At 41.2% G+C, this 24,631-nt stretch overlaps 1 protein-coding gene across 3 annotated transcripts in view; it reads left to right on the forward strand.

Annotated features, from left to right (window-relative positions):
• Nucleotides 1–19,345, forward strand: part of ELMOD1 (ELMO domain containing 1) — a 54,048-nt gene extending 34,703 nt beyond the window's left edge. For 2 of the 3 annotated variants that reach the window (XM_081952016.1, XM_081952017.1), the window contains exons 6-12: nucleotides 1,772–1,901; nucleotides 4,647–4,780; nucleotides 6,376–6,444; nucleotides 6,697–6,720; nucleotides 11,766–11,816; nucleotides 12,579–12,712; nucleotides 17,326–19,345. In XM_081952016.1, the coding sequence (XP_081808142.1) occupies nucleotides 1,772–1,901; nucleotides 4,647–4,780; nucleotides 6,376–6,444; nucleotides 6,697–6,720; nucleotides 11,766–11,816; nucleotides 12,579–12,712; nucleotides 17,326–17,498 (715 nt within the window). In that variant the 3' untranslated portion in view covers nucleotides 17,499–19,345. The remainder of the gene's footprint in view (nucleotides 1–1,771; nucleotides 1,902–4,646; nucleotides 4,781–6,375; nucleotides 6,445–6,696; nucleotides 6,721–11,765; nucleotides 11,817–12,578; nucleotides 12,713–17,325) is intronic. The other variant, XM_081952015.1, reaches the window with a different exon arrangement.
• The last annotated feature ends 5,286 nt before the right edge of the window (nucleotides 19,346–24,631 follow it).

Consider the following 24,631-nt stretch of genomic DNA (forward strand, 5'->3'; position numbering starts at 1 on the left):
GCAACAACTTGCAAATGGATTTCTGGTCCCAACTGTGGTTGTAAGTCACAAGAATTATAGGTAGTCTACCTGTAATTCTTTGATATGATCCCTCATGAGCTCTAGTACCACAATCTTGGGTAAATAATTTCTCTACTAAAGTTGTTGATGGACAGCAATAGCAATAGCACTTAGACTTATATACCACTTCACAGTGCTTTACAGCCCTCTCTAAGCATTTTACAGAGTCAGCATATTGCCCCCAACAATCTGGGACCTCATTTTACCCACCTCGGAAGGATGGAAGGATGAGTCAACCTTGAGCCTGGGGAGACTCGAACTGCGAACAGCTGGCAGACGGCAGAAGTGCCCTGCAGTACTGCATTTTAATCATTGCGCCACAACAGCGGGCACAGCTGTATCTTTCCCTAGAACCAATTTTTTTTCCCCAAAATATTATTTTTAAAGAAAGAGCAACAATTTCAGTGTCTCTATAAACAGTGTGTTGTCTGGTAACAACAGTTAGTTTGAGCAATAGTCGTCCTCAACATGTTCATTAGTCCTGATCATATAATAACAATATTTTCTCAACATAATATTAATACTTAATTGTTGATACTAAATCATATTGATAATAAACATATAATAAACTCTCATGATAAAATGAATCCTTCGCTTATAATTTTAAATGTTCTAACTTCTGTTTCTGTTATTTAACCATAGATAAAGCAAATTTCATATTTCAAAGTATTCCTTGTCTTTAATTTCAAGTGCTAATCTGGAACCAATTCTTTACCATCGCACTTTACTTTACGATTGAATGATCATTTCGTATATAATGCTTAGAGTGCACATTCAGTTCTTAGTTATTCGCTTAGAAGCGAAGCAATGCCGTAAGTTTTTATTTCAATCAGACAAAATATATTCTTTTGTCCCCAGCAAAAGAAGGAAAAGAATATTTCTTTTAAGCCACCTCTTAAACAGGAAGGATACAAATTACCCATATTTTTTTGACTATAAGTTGCACCTAGGTTTTGGGGAGGAAAACAAGAAAAAAAATATCTGCCTCTGCCTCCCAGCAATTTGCCACCTTGCAGCAAATAGCAAACAGCCTGGTCAGTTTCAGCATAGCCTGAATTAGCATGAGCAGCTGATTAGCGATTGGATCAGCCTCCCGGAATACCACCTATCAACTGTTCCAGGCTGCCGGCATCGCCACCACCCATCGCCATTGCCGCCTATCGCCCCCTCCGTGCCACCTCCATTTTTGACCTCCAAGCCTCCCATTTTTGGCCTGTTCCAGGCGGCAGCAATGGATGGTGATGGCTGCGATGGGCAGTGGTGATCCCTGCAACCTGGAACAGTTGACAGACAGTATTCCAGGAGGCAGATCTAAGGGTGTATGTTGGCCAGCAGGTGGGCGGGGCTTCAGTAACATTTACTGTATAAGACACAAAGACATTTCCACCCACTTTTAAGTAGGGGGAGTGTGTCTTATACACCAAACAATACGGTAGCTGTGAGAACAAACGTCAAGGAAAACAGAAAAGATGAATTGAAGGATGGCATGTCCAGAAGTTCCTTACGCGGAAAGTTTATTTTCTGCTGTAATAAGCAGGCAGAATGCAAAGAAAGTCAGATTCTTGAGCAGTACACATTGTCTCAAAAAATGCTGATCATCTAGGGAAAAAAAGAAAAGAAATAGGTCACCATTCTATACTAAAATAGTACAAATCTCACAGAGCCAAATTACTGACTGTGCCATGTTCTTCGCCTTATCTTTTCAATTTAGGCTAAGTGTATCTCTGCAGGCCTGCCTTTTGCAGATTGTCGGCTACAGAAATCTGATTGTAGAGGTGGAAAAGCTGCGTCGAGAGCCGTATGACTCTGAAGAGGGTCAGCATGAAGAAATGCTTCTGAAGGTATGTGCTGGAGCTATGCTTACAAGCCAGCTTTATCTCTTAAGAAGGCCTTGAATAATGTTACACACTCAAGAGTATTGATAAAAAGTTCTTCCTAAACTCATTGAGTGATAGGAGAGCTTTTAAACTGACTGGGAAGATTTTGCTTATTTAGCTTCCAAAGACTGCAGGCAATGATGTGGTATTGTTAAAATTAGTATAACCAAGACTATAAGAAATAGGGAAATAAAGGATAAAATGGGGAAAACCTGATTTTTGAGAGCATAATATGGCCAATAAATCATTCTATTCTATTCTATTCTATTCTATTCTAATCTAACCTATTCTATTCTATTCCACTCCACTCTATTCCATTCATTCTGGCTTCCTTTATTTAAAAATCTCTCAGAAAAACACAACTTTTTATAGTAAAGAGACTCCACAGCTGATCAACTTTCACTGCCAGAACGTTGCCTCTTAAGTTAAAGATTAATTTAATTTAAAGCAGTGTTCCAATATCTCAGGGGTTGCCACAAAGAAGAGGGAATCAAACTATTCTCCAAGGCACCTGAGTGTAGAACAAGAAGCAATGGGTGGAAACTGATCAAGGAGAGAAGCAACTTAGAACTGAGGAGAAACTTCCTGACCGTTAGAACAATTAATCAGTGGAACAGCTTGCCTCCAGAAGTTGTGAATACCCCAACACTGGAAGTCTTTAAGAAGATGTTGGATAGCCATTTGTCTGAAATGATATAGGGTTTCCTGTCTAGGCAGGGGGTTGGACTAGAAGACCTCCAAGGTCCCTACCAACTCTGCTATTGTATTGTATTGTATTGTATATTAAATTCCTCTTATTAGTATGGATCAAATCTGCTTTCACACAAAAACACCAATATTAAAGTCATTTCTCTAATACCAGTAGCCTTACTCACCAGAGTGCTGATCATTACCTGAAAAGCCCTTTACCACTGTTGGCGAAACTTTTTGGCACCAAGTGCTGAAACAGGAGGGTGGGGGGAGTGCTGGAAACCGCAAGAGCAGTTGAGCAGCTGAGCTTCTGGTTTCTGGCAGGCACATCTGCGCACATGGCATGCATTGTTTCTGGCACACATACACTCGTGAAGATTAGCTGGGTGGTGCGCATGTGCGTGCCAGAAACCGGAAGCTCAGCTTCCCGGGGCGCGCATGCGTGCCAGGGATCTGCTCTTCTGGATTCTGATGCTCCCACACATGCAAAGACCATGTGTGTACTGGAACCCAGAAGAGGAACGGGCGACAGCTGGCTTACCCGGAGAGATGGCTCTGCATGCCACTTCCGGCAAGCATGCCGTAGGTTCGCCATCACAGCCCTATACAATAGAGCACCGGGATATATCCAGTACCAGAACCTAGAATGCCTGTCCAGCTCTAACTTCTGGAGATGACCATCTGTGGATCCATTCCTTTTGAGAGGGCAACGGTCAAATGGCAGGCCTTTTCATTAGTAAGCCCCACAGTTTGGAACATGCTACCACACGGGTACATTTGGCTCCCAACCCTCCCTGAATTTCCTAAGGCCATTAAGAGAATTTTTGTTAGGTGCAAGAAACCAGGAGCCAGGATAGGGTTCAAAAGTATTGCAAGTTTATGTCATGCTACCTAGACCCAAGAATCTGATCTACTAATGATCAAGGCAAATTGGTGCCAGATAAGAATCAACGGATTTCAAGGGGGATTGGATTTACCTCTCATACAGGGGTTCAGGGATTCGACGCTGATGATGCATTTGACCCTGCCCTCAGGCTCAGCCTAGAGAGCTCCTACATCTCCTTTATCCCACCGTGCCTTTGGCCTTGGACAACTACAGAGAACCCTTATTATGATATTCTATTTTCGCTATGTAGCTTTCTCTGTTTTGTTCTTACTTTGTTTTACATTACCTGGGGTCTCGCTTATTCGGGGCAGTTTTCAAATAAGCAAAAGAAGGCATGGAAGATGATGACGGCGGAGACTCTTGCCGTCTCCCAATGAGATAACTACAATTCCACTTGCACTGGATTGACTTGAAGATGACTCAGAGGTTCCCACTGGCACAGATTGTGGCTGCCTGCCTGCCTTTAATTGGTTTAGCAGATTAACACCTATTTTGCAGCCAGTCCATTTGTTGCCACAAGCGCCTGGACAGAGTTCAAATGCTGGTAATTAATAGCTTGAACAAAGTTCCAAAGTAAATGAAAACTTACCAAGTATGGTTGTTTTTTTTTCATACCAGTTCTCTGAAACTGAAAACATTCTAGCCATTTACTTGCCTGGTATTCTAGCAACATTCTAGATCTGAATCTTAAGCCCTGGCTAAAGCATGAATATCCTTTTTTTTTTTTTTTGAACAGCAGAGTCTCCAGTATGACAGGCCCTGATATGCTCTTACAAAATTAGCATAAGGGAGCAAACAAAAATTCCCTTTATAGCTAATGGTGTTTACAGCCATTCTGTGATTTGCAGCTTTGCCCTGGAGGTTTGTGCCAAGCTAGAGAAAATAACTATGGAGGCCTGATCAGGATTCTTGCACCATTTCTGTATTAAAGCAAATCAGATTTCCCAGGAGCCATGTTTGAAATGTTTGCAGTGTCAAGGAGGAAGCCTTGCTGATTTTTAGCTGGCACATCGCCCCAGGATCCTGCAACACCACGCATAACAATGAAGGCAAAGCCAATAAGGGTGGATTAAAAAAAATCATTGCACGCAATGTGTTATAATAGACCTGTGATTTTTCTTTTACTTCCAAAGCTATGGAAATGCTTGAAACCTGATTCTCCTTTGGAAGCTCGGATTTCCAAGCAGTGGTGTGAAATTGGTTTCCAAGGTGATGATCCTAAAACAGATTTTAGAGGAATGGGGCTCCTGGGGTTGTATAACTTGCTGTAAGTATATTTTTGTTTCTTTCACATAATGAATTAAAAGGTACAAATTGTATTTTTCTTTCTTTCTCTTTTTCTTTCTCTCTCTTTTTTTTTTTTTTTTTGGAAAAAAAAATCCAGCCTTTGTCAAGAAAACTATTCTTCAAACACTTGGGTAGTCTGACTTCAGTTCATTGCAACTATCTGTCCCTATGTAGATAATAATTTGTTTAAATCAACACGATAGTGCTTACAATGTAGGAAAACAGGGTTTAGTTTTCAAACACAACCATTTGTTGTGAGAAATATGCATCTGGTTCAATTCCAAGCTGGGAGGAAGACACTGGAAACATGGGGGACTGATGGGAAAGATGGTTTAATGAAACAGAACCACATGGGTTCTGGGCAGCTGACCACATGGAGTTGAGAATGAGGGGCTTTTATATCTTCTCTTGGGCTTTGAATTTGAGCTGCCTGTTCCTGTATAAGAACACGTATCCTATTGGCTCCTGACAGATTCCCATGGGGCTATGCAGGTCATAGCTGAGGTTGTCTGAGCTCCCAGTTTGGTTGAAGATTGGCAGATGCAATGTCCTTAGGAGATTGTGCCATGTGGTGAGCTCTGCTGCTAGACGGATTAATGCTATTATGTCATGAGTCATGTCTTAATCCCATCACCCTGGAGCTGGAGGTCTTTTGCCTTGTAGATAGGCTGGCCCGGTTTTTCTTAATGGGCACCAAATATCTGTTGGGGGCAGGGATCTGCTTTCTGTCTTTAAAATACGTTTATTCTTTTATCATCCATGGAAATATAATATTCTGGCTATTTTAATATTTCTCAAAATATTTCATTTTTCTAGGAGAGGGGTGGGTGCTAACTTTTTACAAATTACAATGTCAGCAGTTTTTTTTAATAGCAGATCTCTCTTTTCCACCCATGGTGCTCATAGATAATGATTTGATACTTCAGTTAAGGGTAGTTCCTGGTATATATTTGGTTAGATCAGCTGTTCTCAGCCTTTTCTTCATCATGGACCAGGGGTGAAATTCAGCAGGTTCTGGAAAACCGGTAGCAGAAATTTTGAGTAGTTCAGAGTACCGGCAAATACCACCTCTGGCTGGCCCCAGAGTGAGGTGGGAATGGAGATGTTGCAATATCCTTCCCCCAGGAGTGGGGAGGGAATGGGTATTTTGCAGTATCCTTCTCCTGCCATGCCCACCAAGCCACGCCCACAGAACTGGTAGTTTTAAAAAAATGAATCTCACCACTACCATGGATCCTCTTAACATTTTTTGTGGCTATGGACTCTCAAGATTTAATTCCAAGATTTAAATCATAACATTTCTTCAAGCCTTCACAGAACCACTGTGACGACATTGTGGCCCTCCAGGTCCACAGAGCACAGATTGGGAACCATTCGGTTAGATCATTTTTAACAGGAGTGTTTCTTTATTTACTCCATTGTGTGAGGTGCAGTGGAAAGAGGAGGTCTCAGTGTCTTACACACCCAGAGTGGTTTGTATGTGCATTCTAAGAATACCCAGATGTTCCAGGTGTTGAATATATAAATATATATATATACCTGTCATGTATATATGTTTTTCCCTCTCCCTTCTAGATACTTTGCTGAGCAGGATGGACCTGCAGCTCAGCAAATTCTCTTAGACTCTCTTCAGCCCAGATATAGGTAATGTTTGAAGCTGGAATTAACAACAGCATCTAATCAACCATTTGAAAAATCAGCTTGCATCCCTTTTTTTCCCTTGATGTAAAATACTCTGCTTTTCTTGCATTCTTTTACTTGGGGGTTGGGGCGAGGATGGGATAAAATGCCTTGCGTTGACATATTTATTTCATTAACAAATCATTAACATGAATCCACGTTTAGACTTTTTTTTTACTTTTTTTCTTTTCTTTTTTCCCATCTTTCACAATCAAGGGAAATCACTAAAGAGGAAATAAGGTATATATCCATATATTTCTTTTCTATTTTGTAAGCTTTGAACTAAAGTTTGGAAACAGACATAAAGGAGATCCAGAGGGATAAACTAAAGCAAAATCCGAGAACTTGGGCTCCACTGAAAGTCAGACATTATATAATTTAATTACTATTGGGGGTAGTGATGGTGGTCGCACAGCCAACCAGGTGTTTAGAGTGGATTTGCCATTTTTGTCCATCTATCGAGTCACTCCCGTTTTGTTTAATCATGTTAAAGGTGTAATCCCAGGATGTAAGCTGTTCCAAGTAAAGCTGCCTTTGCAATTGACTAATGATGTCAATGCCAAGGTGCCTATTGTTAATATTATTAGAGAGCCTGAAAGGCTTCCTTGCAAGAAGACCTTGGTGAGGGAGAAAGGAGTGATTGCATATTCTGGGTGCAAGTGAGGACAAAGAAGAAAGTCAAGCAATAAAAAGAACCAAGAAAGAACGGTTGAAAGAAAGAGATATGTTTTCCTTACCACAGATAAGGCTGAAGAGGATGACATGATGGACGTTTCTGGGGGGGGGGGTGTTTCCTACCAACAGTTCTGCCGGTTCGCTGCGCACGCACTTTTTAGGACTGCCAGCATGTTTTTTAGCTGCGCACGTGTGCATGCACAGAACAATTTACTGTGAACTGCGCACATGCGTGCAGCTAAAAAACATGCCAGCAATGGCAGTGGTCACTGAGGGAACCGGTTCGGGGGCATGGCCAGCCTGGGTCGCTGCCAGTTCTGCGACCCAGACCTAATTACCACTACCGGTTTGCCCAAACCGGTAGCAACCCACCTCTGGTGTGTGTGTGTGTGTGTGTGTGCGTGCGTTTTACTTTACTTTACTTTTATTTGCGCTTATAGACCGCCCCCTCTCCCAAAAGGGACTCGGGGCGGTGTACAGTCCATACAAGAAATACATCATATATATAATTAAATAGTTGAACAGTTAAAATTGTTAAATAGGTAGATGGATGTGGAGGAGGTTAAAAAGAAGGTTAAAAAGAACTGTACAGCTGAGTAAAGTATATAAATATAGTTTTAAAAACCCCTAAAAAATATCCCATAAATTAAATTTAAAAGCAATTCCCCTCAAATACCAGTTAAAAAATATGTCTGCCAGGAGGTAACAGTTATGATTGTGCCAGGCCAGCTAATCGGAACAGGTGAGTCTTCAATTTTTGTCGGCAGGAGCGGAAGTCGGTGGTGGTTCTAATGTCGGGGGGGAGGTCATTCCAGAGGGTTGGGCCCATCACAGAGAAGGCCCTACTCCTTGGCGCCGCCCGTTGGCATTGCCTAGTGGACGGCACCAGGAGAAGTCCCTCCCTGTGAGAGCGAATTGGCCGCAGGGATGTGTGTGGGAGGATGCGATCCCGCAAGTAGCTAGGTCCTGTGCCATGGAGCGCTTTAAAGATGGTAATCAAAACCTTGAAACGCACCCGAAAAACCACAGGCAGCCAGTGCAGCTCGCGCAGGAGAGGTGTTACGTGGGAGTACCTAGTACTCCCCATGACAGCCCGCGCGGCTGCGTTCTGGACTAGCTGCAGTCTTCGGGCGCGTCCCAAGGGAAGCCCCATGTAGAGAGCATTGCAGTAGTCCAGGCGAGACTACTCAAAAGTGTAAAAGTTTAAAAGTGTAAATATTCTGAAGATCTCTCAGATTTAAAAAAAAATGCAAAGTCTTATTTCTAAGAGGGCAGGGTCTTCTTCTAATAGATTTAAGTTATGGAAAGCTACATTTTGCCTTAATCATATGAGAAACTTCTGCTTGGAAGTTTCAACAGCCTCAACATTCTTCTCTGTTTCAGGATTTTGTTCACCTGTGAGGTTTTGAGTAGATTCCATGGTCTCCTCTCATACCTGTTTGTAAGTCCCCTCAAGGGGGGGATATATTTTTTCAACTCCTACCATTGGGTTGACTTCTGGGGCACTTCCTGAGGATCAGATGAGGGCTAAACAGGAGAAGGATTCTCCTCTTCTCCATGTGTTAGATCAGCAAGCTTTGGGCAGGAGGACATCTTTAAAAGTACCTTTCTTACTGGTAGAAATAATAAAGCAGGTTCAAAGCAGGAAAGAGAATCTACCTCAGATATCCCTACAACAACTACATTGCATTGTAACATACCAATTAATAATCCTACTATTGTCAAGGTTCCAAGTAACACCCCCAATGAAAGAAGACTCCGAGGCTTGAAGTTCCTCAAAGTTCCATTTTATTAGAGATGTCATATTGGCACATCTGGGAAAAGCTGAATCCGAAAGTTTCCAGGTTTACCCCATCCAAGTGAAAGTCGAATCCCCTGCCCAGCACCCACATGTCTGTCACATGGCCCAATCAGGCACTGTCCCAACTGGAGATGCCTCTCAGTCATACCCCTCCAGGTGCAGGGCAAGATGTCCTTGACTCCTGTGAGAAAGGAATGGTATTATGACTATATATCTCCCATACTTCATATAATCCACCCTCCCATTTCCCCACAGCATTGAATGTGGCAGTCCTGAAGGCCCAATGCAAAAGATGGCTTTTGCACAGTATACTATAAAGTTCTTTTTTTTGTTAAAAAAAAAAAAAAAGGCAATAGCTGAGAACGCTGGATTCCAAAATTATATTGAAGAAACATATTGAATATTGAATGTTAATTTTGCTTTCAAGGGAAAATGCTGGCCTGTTTGTCTATTTTAGAGGACAAATTAGATTTTGTTAGAAATCAGAATATACTCCTTTCCACCTAACAAGACAGAGTCATACTTCATCTTCCAAAAGACAAATAGGAGCTTCAAATCTTCCTATTATTCTGTCTAAACATCTCTGTCCTAGAGATTTTAACTCGGAATTCGTTTTGCAGACCTGTGTGTGATTCTCCAATAAAAAGCAGCCATGAAGGAGGGAGGAGAGATTAGCTAGGTGGAGCATTTAACTCCAGTTGACTATGGGCACCTCATGATTTAAAAACAAACTGACAGAAAATATGTAGCTCAGGGTTGAACTATGAGGTCCTTGGTACTCTCTGAGGTTGATTTTTTTCCTGCAGACATTTCATTACAAAACTAAGTAATATAATCTGTTCTGTAGGGAGAACGAGGCACACAAGAACTGAGGCAAGGCAGTTTGAAGCTAACACAACTTTTATTAACAGCTTAACAAGGCAAAATGTAAGGCAAACCTCGACCCGGCAAACAGCAGCATTTGACAGCTGACAGCCCTTTTTATACTAGAGCTGTCAGACGCTGAACCAATAGAATGGCTGCATTCTCCCGCCAGCTGGCTGCTCGCATCTCAACCAATCAGGGGCCGGCAATGATAGTCAATGGCGTCGTAGCCTCGAGGACTTAACACAATCAGAGCTACTGATGATGTTACCTAGTTTGGTAATGAAATGTCTGAAAGAAAACAACCAAGTTCAGAGAGCATCAAGGACCTCACAGTTTAATCCTGAGCTATTTTCAGTCTGGGGGGTTATTGATGTTTAAAAGCTAAAAGAAATTGTATAATACATCTCCTCTAACTGAAAGTTTAGTAATCTAGAAACAGAATAACAGAGTTGTAGGGACTTTGGACTCCGACCCCCTGCTGAAGCCCTACTGAGCATTTCTAATATTAACTCTTAACTATCCAAAATGTCTTAAAATGGTGTTTCTACCATTTCACCAATGACAAGCTTTTCTTTATTCACTCCCACTTACTTTTTCTTCCGGGAAGGTGTTGAATAATTGTCATGCAAATTGTAATAATATAATCATCATTCTCCATCTTAGTGCCCAGCCTCTAAGATGTAGTAATTGAGAGAAAGTCATTACATTACAATCTATAAGATCTGTAGCTGGGTTTATTTTCCTTTTAGGCAGGTTAAGATGGGGTGGGGGGAGTAAAATAGATTCGAAATCACTCCTTTCTCTTTTAACAATCTTCTCACATAAGAAGCCTCCTGAGATGTAGTCTATCTTGCTTGAGGACGCAAGGCAGTTTAGTGACCCAGCTGGGAGGAGGGGAGAACCGGGCCGTGTGATTGATAGTTGAGCTCACATGGCCCAGTTGTGGATAAGACATGGCCTGGTAGTAGGCCGTGACCCCAGGGGTTGGAAACCCCTGATTTAAGGGATTATGGGTTATTATAAACAAATAATTATTTGTCCATATTTTTTTCTATTTTTAATGATACTCAGAACTGCGATTTCCCATCCAGTTTTAGGGGAATTTACTTTTCAAAAGGTAGGGGATGCGGTGGCTCAGTGGCTAAGACGCTGAGCTTGTCCATCAGAAAGGTTGGCAGTTCGAATCCCTAGCACCACATAACGGAGTGAGCTCCCATTACTTGTCCCAGCTTCTGCCAACCTAGCAGTTCGAAAGCACATAAAAAATGCAAGTAGAAAAATAGGAACCACCTTTGTGCCTTCGGCTTTTAACCATGCCGGCCACATGACCACGGAGATGTCTTCGGACAGCGCTGGCTCTTTGGCTTTGAAACGGAGATGAGCACCGCCCCCTAGAGTCGGAAACGACTAACACATATGTGCGAGGGGAATCTTTACCTTTTCAAAATCAGATAAACACATTATTAGGAATGTGGGACATCAAATGTAAACTAGTTTTCAGATATTTAAAAACTATTCCACATGAAGGCAAAACATTTTCCTCTTTTCTCCTTCCAATAAGAAAATGTTATTTTCTCTTACTTTTTCAAATGATTTGTCTTACCTGCCTTAGGCTGCAGTCAGTCTTGCAAAAATGTGAAAGAAATATAGAAAGCTTACATTTTTCCCCTCTCCTTAGGGTACTCTAATTTTTAGGCTGCCTGAAGGATCAGTGTCTCTGACACAAAGAGGATCAATCATTTTAACACGGAGAAGTATGTTATACTGATAGGTTTATAAGACAAACAAGTTAAATTGGCTACAGAGATAAGCATTTTAAAAGCCCAACTCCAAAGACAGAATAAAATGCTAACCACCTGATTAGCTTTTCCATTGTGGTGGCATACTGTAGGGAGAAAACCATTTTTCATTTGTAAACCATTCCTTTATTTAACTTTTTCAGCAAATATAGCAAGTCTGAGTGGGAGAAGAAAAAGTTTGATAAAGCTATTGGGTAAGTGCCGCATTCCAAATGTGAAATCTCATTGAAATCATCCTTGTTTGCTGATAATTTTGTAATTAAATCTCTGCTTTTCATAGAATTGTAGGGGGAGATTTCTTATCTTCTAGAAATACCTCTGCTTCGTGCAGTACATTTTTTTGAAGTCATTGATGAGATACGATGATGGTCTAGAGGTGGAGCTCTCACCTCACAATCAGGAGGTTGTGAGTTTGATCCTAGATAGAGGCAGATATTTCTCTCTCTGGGTGGGTTGAGAATATATCTGCTGAATATAACTCCGCATTGGTGGCAGGAAGGGCATCTGGCCAGTAAACACTCAGCTCCGTTCAACTGGCCAGACTTCACCCCACAAGGGACTATGGTGTTGTTAAAAGGAGATGATGATGATGATTGATGAGATAAGATGTGCAATATGATAAGAACACTCTGCTTAGCTGTTGATTTTAATAAGCTCCATGCTGTCTTCCATTGAGGAGTGACCATGGACTAGTGGTTACCATGATGGACTAGAACAAATTCAAGTCCATCCTCCACCAAGGAAATTCACTGGATGACTTTGGGTTAGTTATTCTCACTCTCAGCCCACTGTTGTGGGAGGGATACAATGAAGGGAAACTGTGTACACTACCTCCAGGTTAAAAGACTAGTGTGCATATCTCTGTGACTGCAGAGATGCTGCAGTGTTCATAGATGTCATAGTTCCATTTAGCTTTAGTTTCATTCCTTGCAATCCCATTTCTATATTTCTTGCAGATATTCCTTTGCTATTGTTGGCATCAACATAACAGAACTTGCATACAACCTGCTCGTGAGTGGTGCTCTGAAGACACATTTCTACAATGTTGCCCCAGAAGCGCCAACGTTAGCCCATTTCCAGCAAACATTTTGTGAGTATTTGTGTGTGTGAGGGGGGGGGAGGATTTCTCTGCATAAGAGAGAATGATTGCATTTGTGTATGCATGCATGCACACAATTTTTCTTCCAATCACAAGGAATTAATTACATGAAGTGTCGTTGAATTCCATTGACTAAATATATGCTTTATATTAAAACTAGTATTAAGTTCTTAGACTGAATAATATATGGCAGTAGTAGATCTGTTTCAAAAATAAGCCAATTTGTTTTATGCAAAATCTCATAATGAACATTTTCCCCATGTTGGCTAAAGTTGACTTGTCTCAAAAAAAAACCCAGCCCAGTTTTGAAATGTCCCCCAGATCCCACTTTTCCGTGTATTGTTTGATGATTAAATCCTTTGTGAGTGTTGGAGAATTTTTAACATTATTCAGGACGACTTGCCCAGAATACCTTATGCCACCGGACTTGAAATTTTGGGCTTAGACAATTTAGAACTACACCGCCTTCAGTCTGACCTAAGCGTAGTACATAAAATTATATACTACAGTGTTCTACCTGTCAATGACCACTTCAGCTTCAACCACAACCATACACGACCACACAATAGATACAAACGTAAGGTTTGCATCTATTGTGTACCAAAACCGTACCAAACTCAATTGCAGAAAATACGACTTCAGCAACAGAGTGGTCAATGCCTGGAATGCACTACTGGACTCTGTGGTTTCTTCCCCAAACCCCCATAACTTTAACCTTAGACTGTTTACTGTTGACCTCACCCCATTCCTAAGAGGTATTTAAGGGGCGTGCATAAATGCACCAACGTGTCTAACCGTCCCATTCCTAACAACCCAATTTATTCGTATCCATTTCATGTATTCATAATCTTGTATATACAGTACTTATATCTATTATCTTATACACGCTTGACAAAACAAAGAAATAAATAAAAATGTGACATTGGGACAACACGTTGTTATGATTTGCCAAGGCCAGCAGATGGTGCTGTTTTATTTCTGCCACCACCAAACACTCATTTTTAACTGGTCTTCCAATTCTGCCCCTTCCTTACTCTTTCTGTAATAACGTGGACTTTGGCTTCCTCAGGATTTCAACATATCACATAATTCCTTTGTTATTTCAGCCCAAGCTGTGATGGCTTCCATTCACTAAGCAAAGCCAGGTTTCAAGAGAAAGAAGTCATGCATTTCAGAGCTTTTTTTTTCCAAATGTCTCCTTGGGTACCTTTTGACTAGTGCCAAATACATCAATGTTACTTTGCAGTAATCAGGTCAAATTCTGATTAATTTTGCATTCATTCATTCCCACTGGCTTGTATTGCGTTTTCCTGTGTGAAGCTTAGCCATCACCAGTAACAGCTGAAGGAAGAATTTTTGGTTCTCCCAGTTTCTATGTATTTAAAATCGATAGATACGAAGGGTTGATGCATACAGTACTTTCAAGATGGAACATGCGTATAGGTAGTCCTTGACTTAACGACTATAATTGAACCTGCCATTATGCTCGCAAGTCATGGCGGTCATTAAATAGGTCACCATATGACTGAACCTGAGTTTGCAATCTTTTTTTTTTTTTTTTGCAGCAAAATGGCTTGGTCATTAAATGAATGGAGCTGCTGTCAAATGAACCCATAACTCACTCTGGGGTGTTTTTCATTCTTTCATTCATTCATTCAGTTTCTATAGTCGCCCATCTTAACCAAATGACTCTGGGAGCTTTTTGCCAGAAATCACAAGTAAACATCAGCAAAAAGTCATAAATCACAGTCATGGGACGTCAGGACCCTGCATATAGCTGCAAAAGTGGGCCAGATACAGAGCACCCAAAATATGGTCATGCGACTGTGTGGAGGCCTGGCTATCAGAACTTTGAATCTGGGTTGTAAATAGATTTTTGGGGGTGTGACAGAACTTCAAATAGTCACTAAATCAAGAAATACGAATTATAAATGTGCCAAAAGGAGGGAGGGAGAGGGAGAGGGAGAGAGAGAGAGACTCTGTGTGTGTGTGTCTGTCTGTCCATCTGTCTGTCAGTGCTGGGAAATTCTGGAAGTTGAAGTCCAAACATCTTCAAGTTACCAAGGTTGAGAAACACCGATATACATCATATATTTTGGAACTTCTTGATCTCTTGGAAGAACTATTGGTTCAGCATTTATATTTCCTTTTCCCCCGATTGAAATGGCTGCCATACCTGTATTGAAAATTCCTGTGCACAACCGTTCTCCGTTGGCTAGAGATGTACATTTTACATCCATATCTTTGGTTTCATATAGTTTATTCAAACGAGACTCTTGTGTTGCTTTTGAAGGCTTCCTACATTGCTAGTTCGATATAGATTCTGCTTGAAACATAATTTGAAAGGATAATGTTGTTAGCCTCAAATTTAGAGAGTTTTTTTTAATGCTGTTTGGATAAAGCTGGGGGATACCTTTGCAAACATACTTTGAGAGGGGGAATGCAGCTTTTGTTTTTTCTTAGCCTCATTTTATTAGAAATGAAGTTTTTAAATTATCTTCGTAGCTTGTTCCTTCAGAATTCCAGCCACAGGCTTATATATTCCTGCCTAGGCAGGGGGTTGGACTAGAAGACCTCCAAGGTCCCTTCTAACTCTACTATTGTATTGTATTGTATTGTATTTCATTTTTTCCAAATTAATATGCTTGGATTATAGGTTCATGCAAATGCAGTGTTATAATGCACAGCTTAAAACAATGGTTTAAAACAATAACTTTGCTGTTTGGTTTTGATTTTTGTTCTTACCTGGAAAAATTGCACTGAAGAAAAAGTCAAGGCCTCTTGGAGCAAGAGTGATAATAAGAATGATAACCAAAAAAAAAATTTCTTGGGATGAAACACAATACCTCAGATTTTTAAAAAAAGTCTATGGAAGTTCTCAGTCATCCAAGGTCATGATTGTCCCAAAGTTGCTTTCTTTTTTTTCAAGAGGCAATTGGGCGTTCTGGTTTTTCTTTGAAGACAATTTTGCTTCTCATCCAAGAAGCTGAAAGAGTTTCAGAGCTAAATGTCTTGGTAATGCCTTGGTAAGGCCACACTTGGAATACTGCATTCAGTTTTGGTCTCCACGATGTAAAAAAGATGTGGAGACTCTAGAAAGAGTGCAGAGAAGAGCAACAAAGATGATTAGGGGACTGGAGACTAAAACATATGAAGAACGGTTGCAGGAACTGGGTATGTCTAGCTTAAAAGAAAGAAGAACTAGGGAAGACTTGATAGCAGTGTTCCAATATCTCAGGGGTTGCCACAAAGAAGAGGGAGTCGAACTATTCTCCAAGGCACCTGAGAGCAGAACAAGAAGCAATGGGTGGAAACTAATCAAGGAGAAAAGCAATTTAGAACTGAGGAGAAACTTCCTGACAGTTAGAACAATGAATCAGTGGAACAGAAGTTGCCTCCAGAAGTTGTGAATGCCCCAACACTGGAAGTCTTTAAGAAGATGTTGGATCGCTATTTGTCTGAAACGGTATAGGGTTTCCTGCCTAGGCAGGGGGTTGGACTAGAAGACCTCCAAGGTCCTTTCCAACTCTACTATTGTATAAGAAGAGTGCCTGTTTATAAAAAAAGAAGCTTCTTGGGTGAGAAGCGAAACATCTTCAAAGAAAAAACAGAAAGTCCGGTTACCTTTTGGGGAAAAAAAAGCACCTTTGGGACTTTGATTTTTTTTTAAAAAAAAAAAGGGGGGGGGCAACCTGGAAAAGGTGAAAAAGTAATTACGTGCACTAAAATACGGCATCATTAACATGTCTGTAATTCTACCTGCATTAAAAAAAAAAAAAATTCCCCAAACTAGTCTTTTTCACCTGTCTTGTGGGGATGAGAGAAAAGGTTTATGACAGGGGTGTCCAAACTTGGGAACTTTAAGACTTGTGGACTTCAACTCCCAGAATTCCCCAGCCAGCTATGCTGGCTGGGGAATTCTGGGAGTTGAAGTCCACAAGTCTTAAAGTTCCCAAGTTTGGACACCCCTGGTTTATGAGAACCCACCTGGACTGACTTGTTTTCAGCCACGCTTCCTTCTCTCCGTGTGGTTCGCATTCTCCCACATCCTTACTATTGCCAAAGAAAGTCATAGCATTCAATGCAGGGGTGGACTTCGAAAATTTTACCAAGGGGTTCTCTGCCCAGTTGCTGGGTGGCCATGGCCTAGTTGGCCTCCTGCATCACAGCGGGGGGTAGTTTTGCCCTCTCTGGGCTCCGGAGGTTTTTCTCGAGCCTCCAAGAGGGCGAAAACGGCCTCCCCAGGCTCCGGAGGCTCTCTGGAGGCTGGAAATTGGCTTTCACAAACTTCCAGTAGGGCCTTTTTTTTTGCCCTCCCCAAGCCTCCGCGCACGCTCTGTACTTACCTGCATCCAAAACGGGCCGCGTGGGGACTCCTGGGAGGGGCTGGGTGGGCGGGGCCAGCCAGGAGTGGGATTTGGCGGTTCTCCGAACTGCACAGAATCTTAGCTAGAGGTTTTCCCAAACCCCTAGCAGCCCACCCCTGATTCAATGACATTTGGATTAGGTTACATTTAGAAGAGGAGTAGCAAAACTGTTTACGCACCAAAGGAAAACCCTGATTCACTTGAATTTAAAACTCGGTTGACTTTCTGTCCCCGTAGGCTACTTGATGCATGAATTTCATAAATTCTGGATTGAAGAGGATCCCCTGGACATAATGGAGTTCAACCGGGTGCGAGAGAAATTCCACAAACGGATTATCAGGCAGCTGCAGAATCCGAATATGGCGTTATGCCCTCACTTCGCTGCCTCGGAAAGCTTGATCAACCTGTAGCCATTCCCATGGTTTGATTTGGAAACACTGCCTGGTTCTTGTGTTTATGCCACCATCTAGAGATAAATTGCTGAATGCATTGAATGATCACGGCAAGTGCATGCCTGCTTCTTGATGGAGTATTCATTTCTCGCGCTCTCTTTCAGGAGCCGCCTCCCACTGCTCTGATGGAGAGGTTGGTCACTGTCAAAGAGAGCTCATATTGCAATATCTTGCAGTGTTAAAACATTTTGAATTGATGTCCTGTGTTTCTTTCTTTTCTTTTAAGCCAATGTGTCTCAACCTTGGCAGCTTTCAGATGTGTGGACTTCAACTCCCAGAATTCCCCAGTCTGCCTCTGCCGCTTGGGGAGTTCTGGAAGTTGGATTTCACCCATCTGAAAGCTGGCATGATTGGGACACAGTTTTTAGGTCTTGCCTCTTCCCTTTGCTACTGCATATTTCATTTAATTAAAGAACTGTAATTCTGTAGCTGGGTGGGGGGGGGGATGTATATTTATTTTGTTTCTATAGACAGAATAGTTTAGTTGGAAACTTGTACTGTGAATACCTTTTAACTTATTCATTTTGTTTTATGATAACTCTTTTCTTTTAAAAAATGGGTTGTAAACCAACTTTTTTCAGTCCTGTTTAACTGAATGGCACTGAAGTGAAAGGGACTGAAAAATGCTTGCATTAAACTGGTCTCATGCATTTGAATATTATTTAGAAGGCAGTGTACATGTCTTCAGCCTAATTAAATGTAACGATTTCTCCCTCATGCAGACGTGCATGCTTCATGAAAAAAAAAACAATAGTAAAATTTGTAATAAAAAATGTGTGAATAATTTTATCATACATAAAGAATTTATAATGAGGCTATGATGGCAGGGAGGTTGAATGAATTTGAGGGAATGAATTAAACCAGTGGTTCTCAACCTGTGGGTCAGGACCCCTTTGGGGGTCGAACGACCCTTTCACAGGGGTCGCCCAAGACCATTGGAAAACACATATTTTCAAAAAAATACGGAAAAGATAAAATAATTTTACGGTTGGGGGGTCACCACAACACGAGGAACTGTATTAAAGGGTCACGGCATTAGGAAGGTTGAGTCCCACTGAATTAAATTGATAAGAATTCATGGATGTAAGCAAGTGACCAGCAACATTATGTACATTTGGTGACATTCACATGTGCTGTTCTTCCCATCTCCAACCACCATGTTTATAAAAAAAAAAGTATCCTTTTGGAGAGGAAGAACAGAGGAGATTTATTCTAAATTTTGAAAGTGCAGAAGTCACTGGTGGTATTTCTGCGTCTCTGATTGCAATTGGATTGGGTGTGCGAGTGTGTTTTTGATTGCTTTAAGGGGACAAAACTATATTTTCTTCATTTTTCAATTACTGAATTTGGGGCTTGGATTATCAGCTTTGTTCCTACCTAGCTGAAAGGAATTAACAAAGACGCGTGAAAGGAGCAAACGTTATTAAGCCAATAAAGTGATTTAAGGGAAGAAAATGTGCACATTCTGTATAGAACATTCTCATGAAATTGTACCGAAATGACTGTTAGATGCATTACCTTTTCCATGAAGCTCATGCAAATATTCTTTTTTTTTTAATAAAAAAAAGTGGGATTTCAGAGGAACAGGTCGATTTCGGTTGTCTTCAACTCCCTTTGACATCCTTGGTAATCTACACTCAGTTGTATTTACCATGGTATTTCATACTGTACTATGTTTTTTTTAAAAAAAAAAACCTTCTGACTGTTATAGGGTAGGTTATGAAATTGCTTAAATAGCAAGACTGAATTTGAGGTATTGCCTAATTATTTGTGAATTATATGAATAAACGATATCATTCCAAACAGGAAAAGTGCCTGTGGTTCATTATTTAAAATGAAGCAATGTGAAGTGTCAAATGTAAAGGTTCCCCTCTCCCATATGTGCTAGTCGTTCTCAACTCTCATCTCTGTTTCAAGCCGAAGAGCCAGCACTGTCTGAGGACGTCTCCATAGTCATGTGGCCGGCATGATTAAACGATGAAGGCACATGGAATGTTGTTACTTTCCCACCAAAGTGGTCCCTATTTTTCTACTTGCATTTTTACATGCTTTCAAACTGCTAGGTCGGCAGAAGCTGGACAAGTAATGGGAGCTCAGTCCATTATGAGGCACTAGGGATTCGAAACTTTCTGATCGACAAGCTCAGCATCTTAGCTCAGGTATTTTCAAGAGAAAGGTTTGGAAGAAAAATGATACCATCTTATTCAATTCCGTTCACTAAGAAGCAATGGTGTATAATTTCTTTCCTAACTATATGGTAGAATCCAGATTCAGCTGATTTTAAATCCACCCCCAAATTTGGGTAGCCCGCTTTAATGTGGTTCATTTCAGGCAGTTGTTAAAGGCAGAAGGATCTCCTTTGAATGACAGCAAAGAGAGTTTTCTCTTTTGTCCTTCCATCTAATGCTTGACCCATTTTACAGCTCGGATGTGGTATAGCGAGCCTATATTTTCAGGATTTCAATGGATTAAATAAGTAAATCTTCCTGCTACATTTCCCATTGCCACTTTTTTAACCTAGGGAGAAAAACCAATGAAATGAAGATTGATGTAGATGCAAAAATAGTCTTCTGTCTGGAAACACCCCATCTAGTCTCTTGTTGGTCCTTAGTTCAACTGGAACAGAGCAGTGGTGGGATTCAATTTTTTTTACTACTGGTTCTATGGGCATGGCTTGGTGGGCATGGCAGGTGAAGCATACTGTAAAATCTCCATTCCCATGGCACTCCAGGGAAAGGTTACTGCAAAATCCCCATATTCACCTGATCAGCTGAGACTCGGGAGGCAGAGAATAGGTGGGGGCAAGGCCAGTCAGAGGTGGTATTTACTGGTTCTCCGAACTACTCAACATTTCAGCTATCAGTTCTCTAGAACTGGTCAGAACCTGCTGAATATCACCTCTGGAACAGAGTGATAAAGGGAAATCTGAGTTCCCACTAAGGATTAAACATCTGGGGAATCCCTCTTTTATGATATGGTTGCCAGGCACTAGCAGGTTGTTAGCATTTGAAAATCACAACCCTTTGTATCTGTAGGATTTAAGTGGCAGTGAAGTGAGTGGTTCAAACTCACCATAAATAGCATAATTGATGCTAAGCATTGAAAAATAGATTCAAAGGACTGGACTGACATGTAGAATAAGTAAGATCTCTAAGGTAGAAAGCAAGATGTAATTTATGTAATACTTTTAGGGATATCCAAGGGAATTTTCCCCCTCTATCATCTTGATCTCTGAATTTGCTATCATCGGTAGTGCTCAAGTAGTTCTGTTCCTCACCGTTCTGGTTTTTGACGCACAAGATAAGAAGAAAGTTAACTTTCATAATGTCTGCCCTGCATTGCAAAACTGAAAACCTTAGTAACTGAAAGATCTTGGAAACTCATGAAGAGACTTAATGCTATGAGAACTATCAAGATGTTATCAACACCGACACTCTGAAAAATCTATTTGCATGCCCAAATCCTGTTTTCTTGTTGTTTTGCAAGAAGCATATGAAAATTGTTCGTTTAGCACAGTTAAAACAAAATGAAGGAAGGAAAAAAACGAATAAAGGAAAATCTTAACAATGACCATTTGCATCATCCCTCCGTCTTTGAAGTTCTTGCTTCTCCAAATGTGAACCATTCTCACACATTTGGGGTGTCAAACTCAAGGCCTGGGGACCGAATCCAGCCTTCAGAGTGCTTAGAGTGATCTGGCCCATGGGGCCGCCTTGGAAACAGCGAAGGACCACCCCACAGTGCCTCTGGCAGTGAAAACAAGAGTTCAGCGAATTCTGTTTTCACAGGCAGAGAGTTGCAGGAGGCCATCACAGCCGAAAATGGAGTTCGGAAGCCCAAACCGGTAGTGGTGGTGTCAGGAGTCTCCACCCACCCACCCAGGTGGCATCATGGATGCTCTGTGCATGCAAACCGATAGTGAAGATTGGAGCATTTCATGCCTGCACCACAGGTACCCCCAACACAAGTGATGTCGGGCTGGCCACACCCATCCTGGCCACATCCACCCTGGCCACCCGAGGTCAAACACAATCCTGATGCGGCCCTCAATGAAATTGAGTTTTGACACCCCTGTTCTAAACCAAGAATTCTACATGGACCTTGACAATTACAACAACCTGAAAAGGAACTGTTGAAGAATTAGGTCCATAGAAAGAACTTTCACATCACCGAGGGCACTTCAGCTATGATATGCCCTTACAGATTCTGTTCATTCATTCATCTATGAGTCATCAACGATAGTTATGCATGTCTTCAGCCCAACTAGCTCCTTCCAGTTGTAACATGCCATATTTACTTAGAACTGAGCCCTTTTGGACATTTCTCAGTGGAAATAATTAAAATGAATACATGAGGATGAGAAAGACAAACTAAGCCTGTGTGAAGATTTGTGCCTGCTGAGATTTCTGAAGATAAAAATATTTGAAGCTGTGGAGAAAGAGCTGGCTGGCTTGTATCCTTGACCTCTGCTGAATGGCTTTGCAAAACATACTAAAGTTAACCTAAGGCAGAGCTGACCCATCACAGCTGCTAAAGTGAGGACTGATTTATTGAGTCTTCAAATTTTGGAGTTGTACCAGTATGTGTTCATCTCTTCTTCACTGTCCTTTCATGGGGAAAACAAGTCATGCCTTACGAAGTCCTTCCAGTCTTTCCTTATTGGAGGCGGATGGGATTTTGTTATCTTTAAGGATTACCAAGCAATGCGGTGTAGAGAAAGTCCCCATTTCATGTCTGTATTCTTTATTATTGCAATATTGAATTTGCAGAAATTCTAAGGCACTATAGACAGCTTGAGCACTGAGGCCAGTTGGCATGTCCACTGCACCCCTTCCAATCCCAGCCATTAAAGCTGAATGACTGATTTTCCCATCATTTCAGATGGAAACACAGCCACAAATGATAAGTTACTCAAAAGTATAAGGCTTGGCATGGTTTTTAAAGAAATGATGCAGCCTTCCCCCCAATATATTAAATATGGTGTCATCTGCAGGAAGTAGCATCTAGCTGAGCTTTGAAGCTAAGCAACAAAGCTCTTGGTTAGAACTTGGATGGGGAAACAAGTTGGAATTTCAAAAATTATGGGGAAATGATAGTCTCCTTGTAGTTGATCTCAACTGGCCAATGTAGCTTCATTTCTTCCCAGTAGGAACGAATAGAAATTCCAGAAAAAGGCATTCCATATTGTTACTAAAGAAATTTTATAGAGCAGTAGAGACAGTGGTGAGATTCAGCCAGTTCGCACCAATTTGGTTGTTAACTTTGTAAGCAGTTTGGAGAACCTTGTTGTTGGAAGAAATCTTATTTTGTTTTTTTGCACTTTACAGGGCTAATCCTATAAGGAAGGCAGGAAGGAAACATTCTGGTGTTGTTTCTAGCCTAATCTTTATTGCCCTGCTTACAAAAACTGCCTCTCTGGTTAACTCTTATTACATTGTAACAGCTAAGGCAAAGTGCCCATTGACCTGAGTGACGTTGAGTTGGCCATGCCCACATGGTCACATGACCACCGAGCCATGCCTACCCAGCTGGTCATTAGGGAAGAGAACCGGTTGTTAAATTATTTGAATCCCACCACTGAGTAGAGATCAGCTCCAGTGTACATATTACTTTACCACTCATCAAGAATTGCCCTAAGTGGACCTTTTAAAAGATAAAATACAGCTAACTATATTTTATATAGGGAGCCAGTCCAGTGAAGTGTTTAAAGGGCTGACCAGCCTAGAAAACCAGGAAACAGTGAATTCTAGTTCCACTTTAGCATGGAAATCGGCTGAGTGACTTTGAGCCAGTATGTTCACCTTAAGATATTAGTAAAAGGTCAAGGTTCCCCTCGCACATACTGGATGTGCTAGTCGTTCCCGACTCTAGGGGGCGGCGCTCATCTCCATTTCAAAGTGCTGTCCAAAGACATCTCTGTGGTCATGTGGCCGGCATGGCTAAACACAGAAGGCACACAGAACGCTGTTACCTTCCCACCAAAGGTGGTTCCTATTTTTCTACTCGCATTTTTACATGCTTTCGAACTGCTAGGTTGGCAAAAGCTGGGACATATAATGGGAACTCATTCCATTATGCAGCACTACGGATTCAAACTGCTGATCTTTCTGATCAACAAACTTAGCGTTTGAGCCACTGAGCCACTGCGCCCCTACCTTAAGATATTAGAAACAATATAATAAAAAGGATAAGATAATGATATTTTTTTAAAAGCTAAGTTTGTATTTCTTGAAATGCTCTGTTTTTTTCCACCATTAGAAAGCAAGGCCAAAAAAAAAAATAGCTAGAGGAAAAATAGTATATCTGCTTCTCATTAGCCATTTTGCTTAAGCCTAAAGTGTCCTGTGACTCTGTTAATAAAAGAAAAAATGCCATACAACTGTCTGTCTCATGGGATGGGATTTCCCCTGGCTTCTGAGATGTGTGTCAAGCAGCTGAGTCATATTTTCTGCTTGTCTTTAAACATGGCCTTTGAATCAATGATAAGTATCTCACAAGCACTCTCCACGGCTCCATACTTGAGCGAAGGGAAGAAATCTAGCCCAACAGCTGCTGAAGCACTAAAGCATTGGTTTCATATGTATATTCCCAAGGGGTGGAAGAGTATTTTGAAGCTGGGGTGGAGATCTGCGAATATGTGATGACACACATATTCAAATGGGATAGATACCAGGAGAGGCATGATATATAAAACTGAGATGCCTCTGTATTCAGCGTCACGAAATTCACAGCTGTAAAAAAATGAATTACGTGTTCTCTATAGGGTGCTTCTATTGGTCAGCAACTAGCCATGAAGTGGAACAGAAATTTGCAAATTGGTGAAATAGCTGTTGCTTCTTTTGATGGAAGATACTAAATGTCAAGGCTATGTATAATCTCTCTTTTAGCATAAGTCAATTTTGTTGACCAGCTTCTAAGGTTACCTTGCTGGAATGGAAGGTGTGGTATGCACTAGTGCTTGGCAACATGCATGTGACAAGAAGCCCCAGAGGGTGCAAGAAGATCTAATGCAAAGAGATAGGGGTAGAAGTGGAGTTAGTGACCTGCAAATTGGACAGCCCCAAGATCACATACAGCTCTCAAAGCTTTGG

Source organism: Natrix helvetica, assembly GCF_964273705.1.
Source record: "Natrix helvetica genome assembly, chromosome: 4".
Lineage (NCBI taxonomy): Eukaryota > Metazoa > Chordata > Lepidosauria > Squamata > Natricidae > Natrix > Natrix helvetica.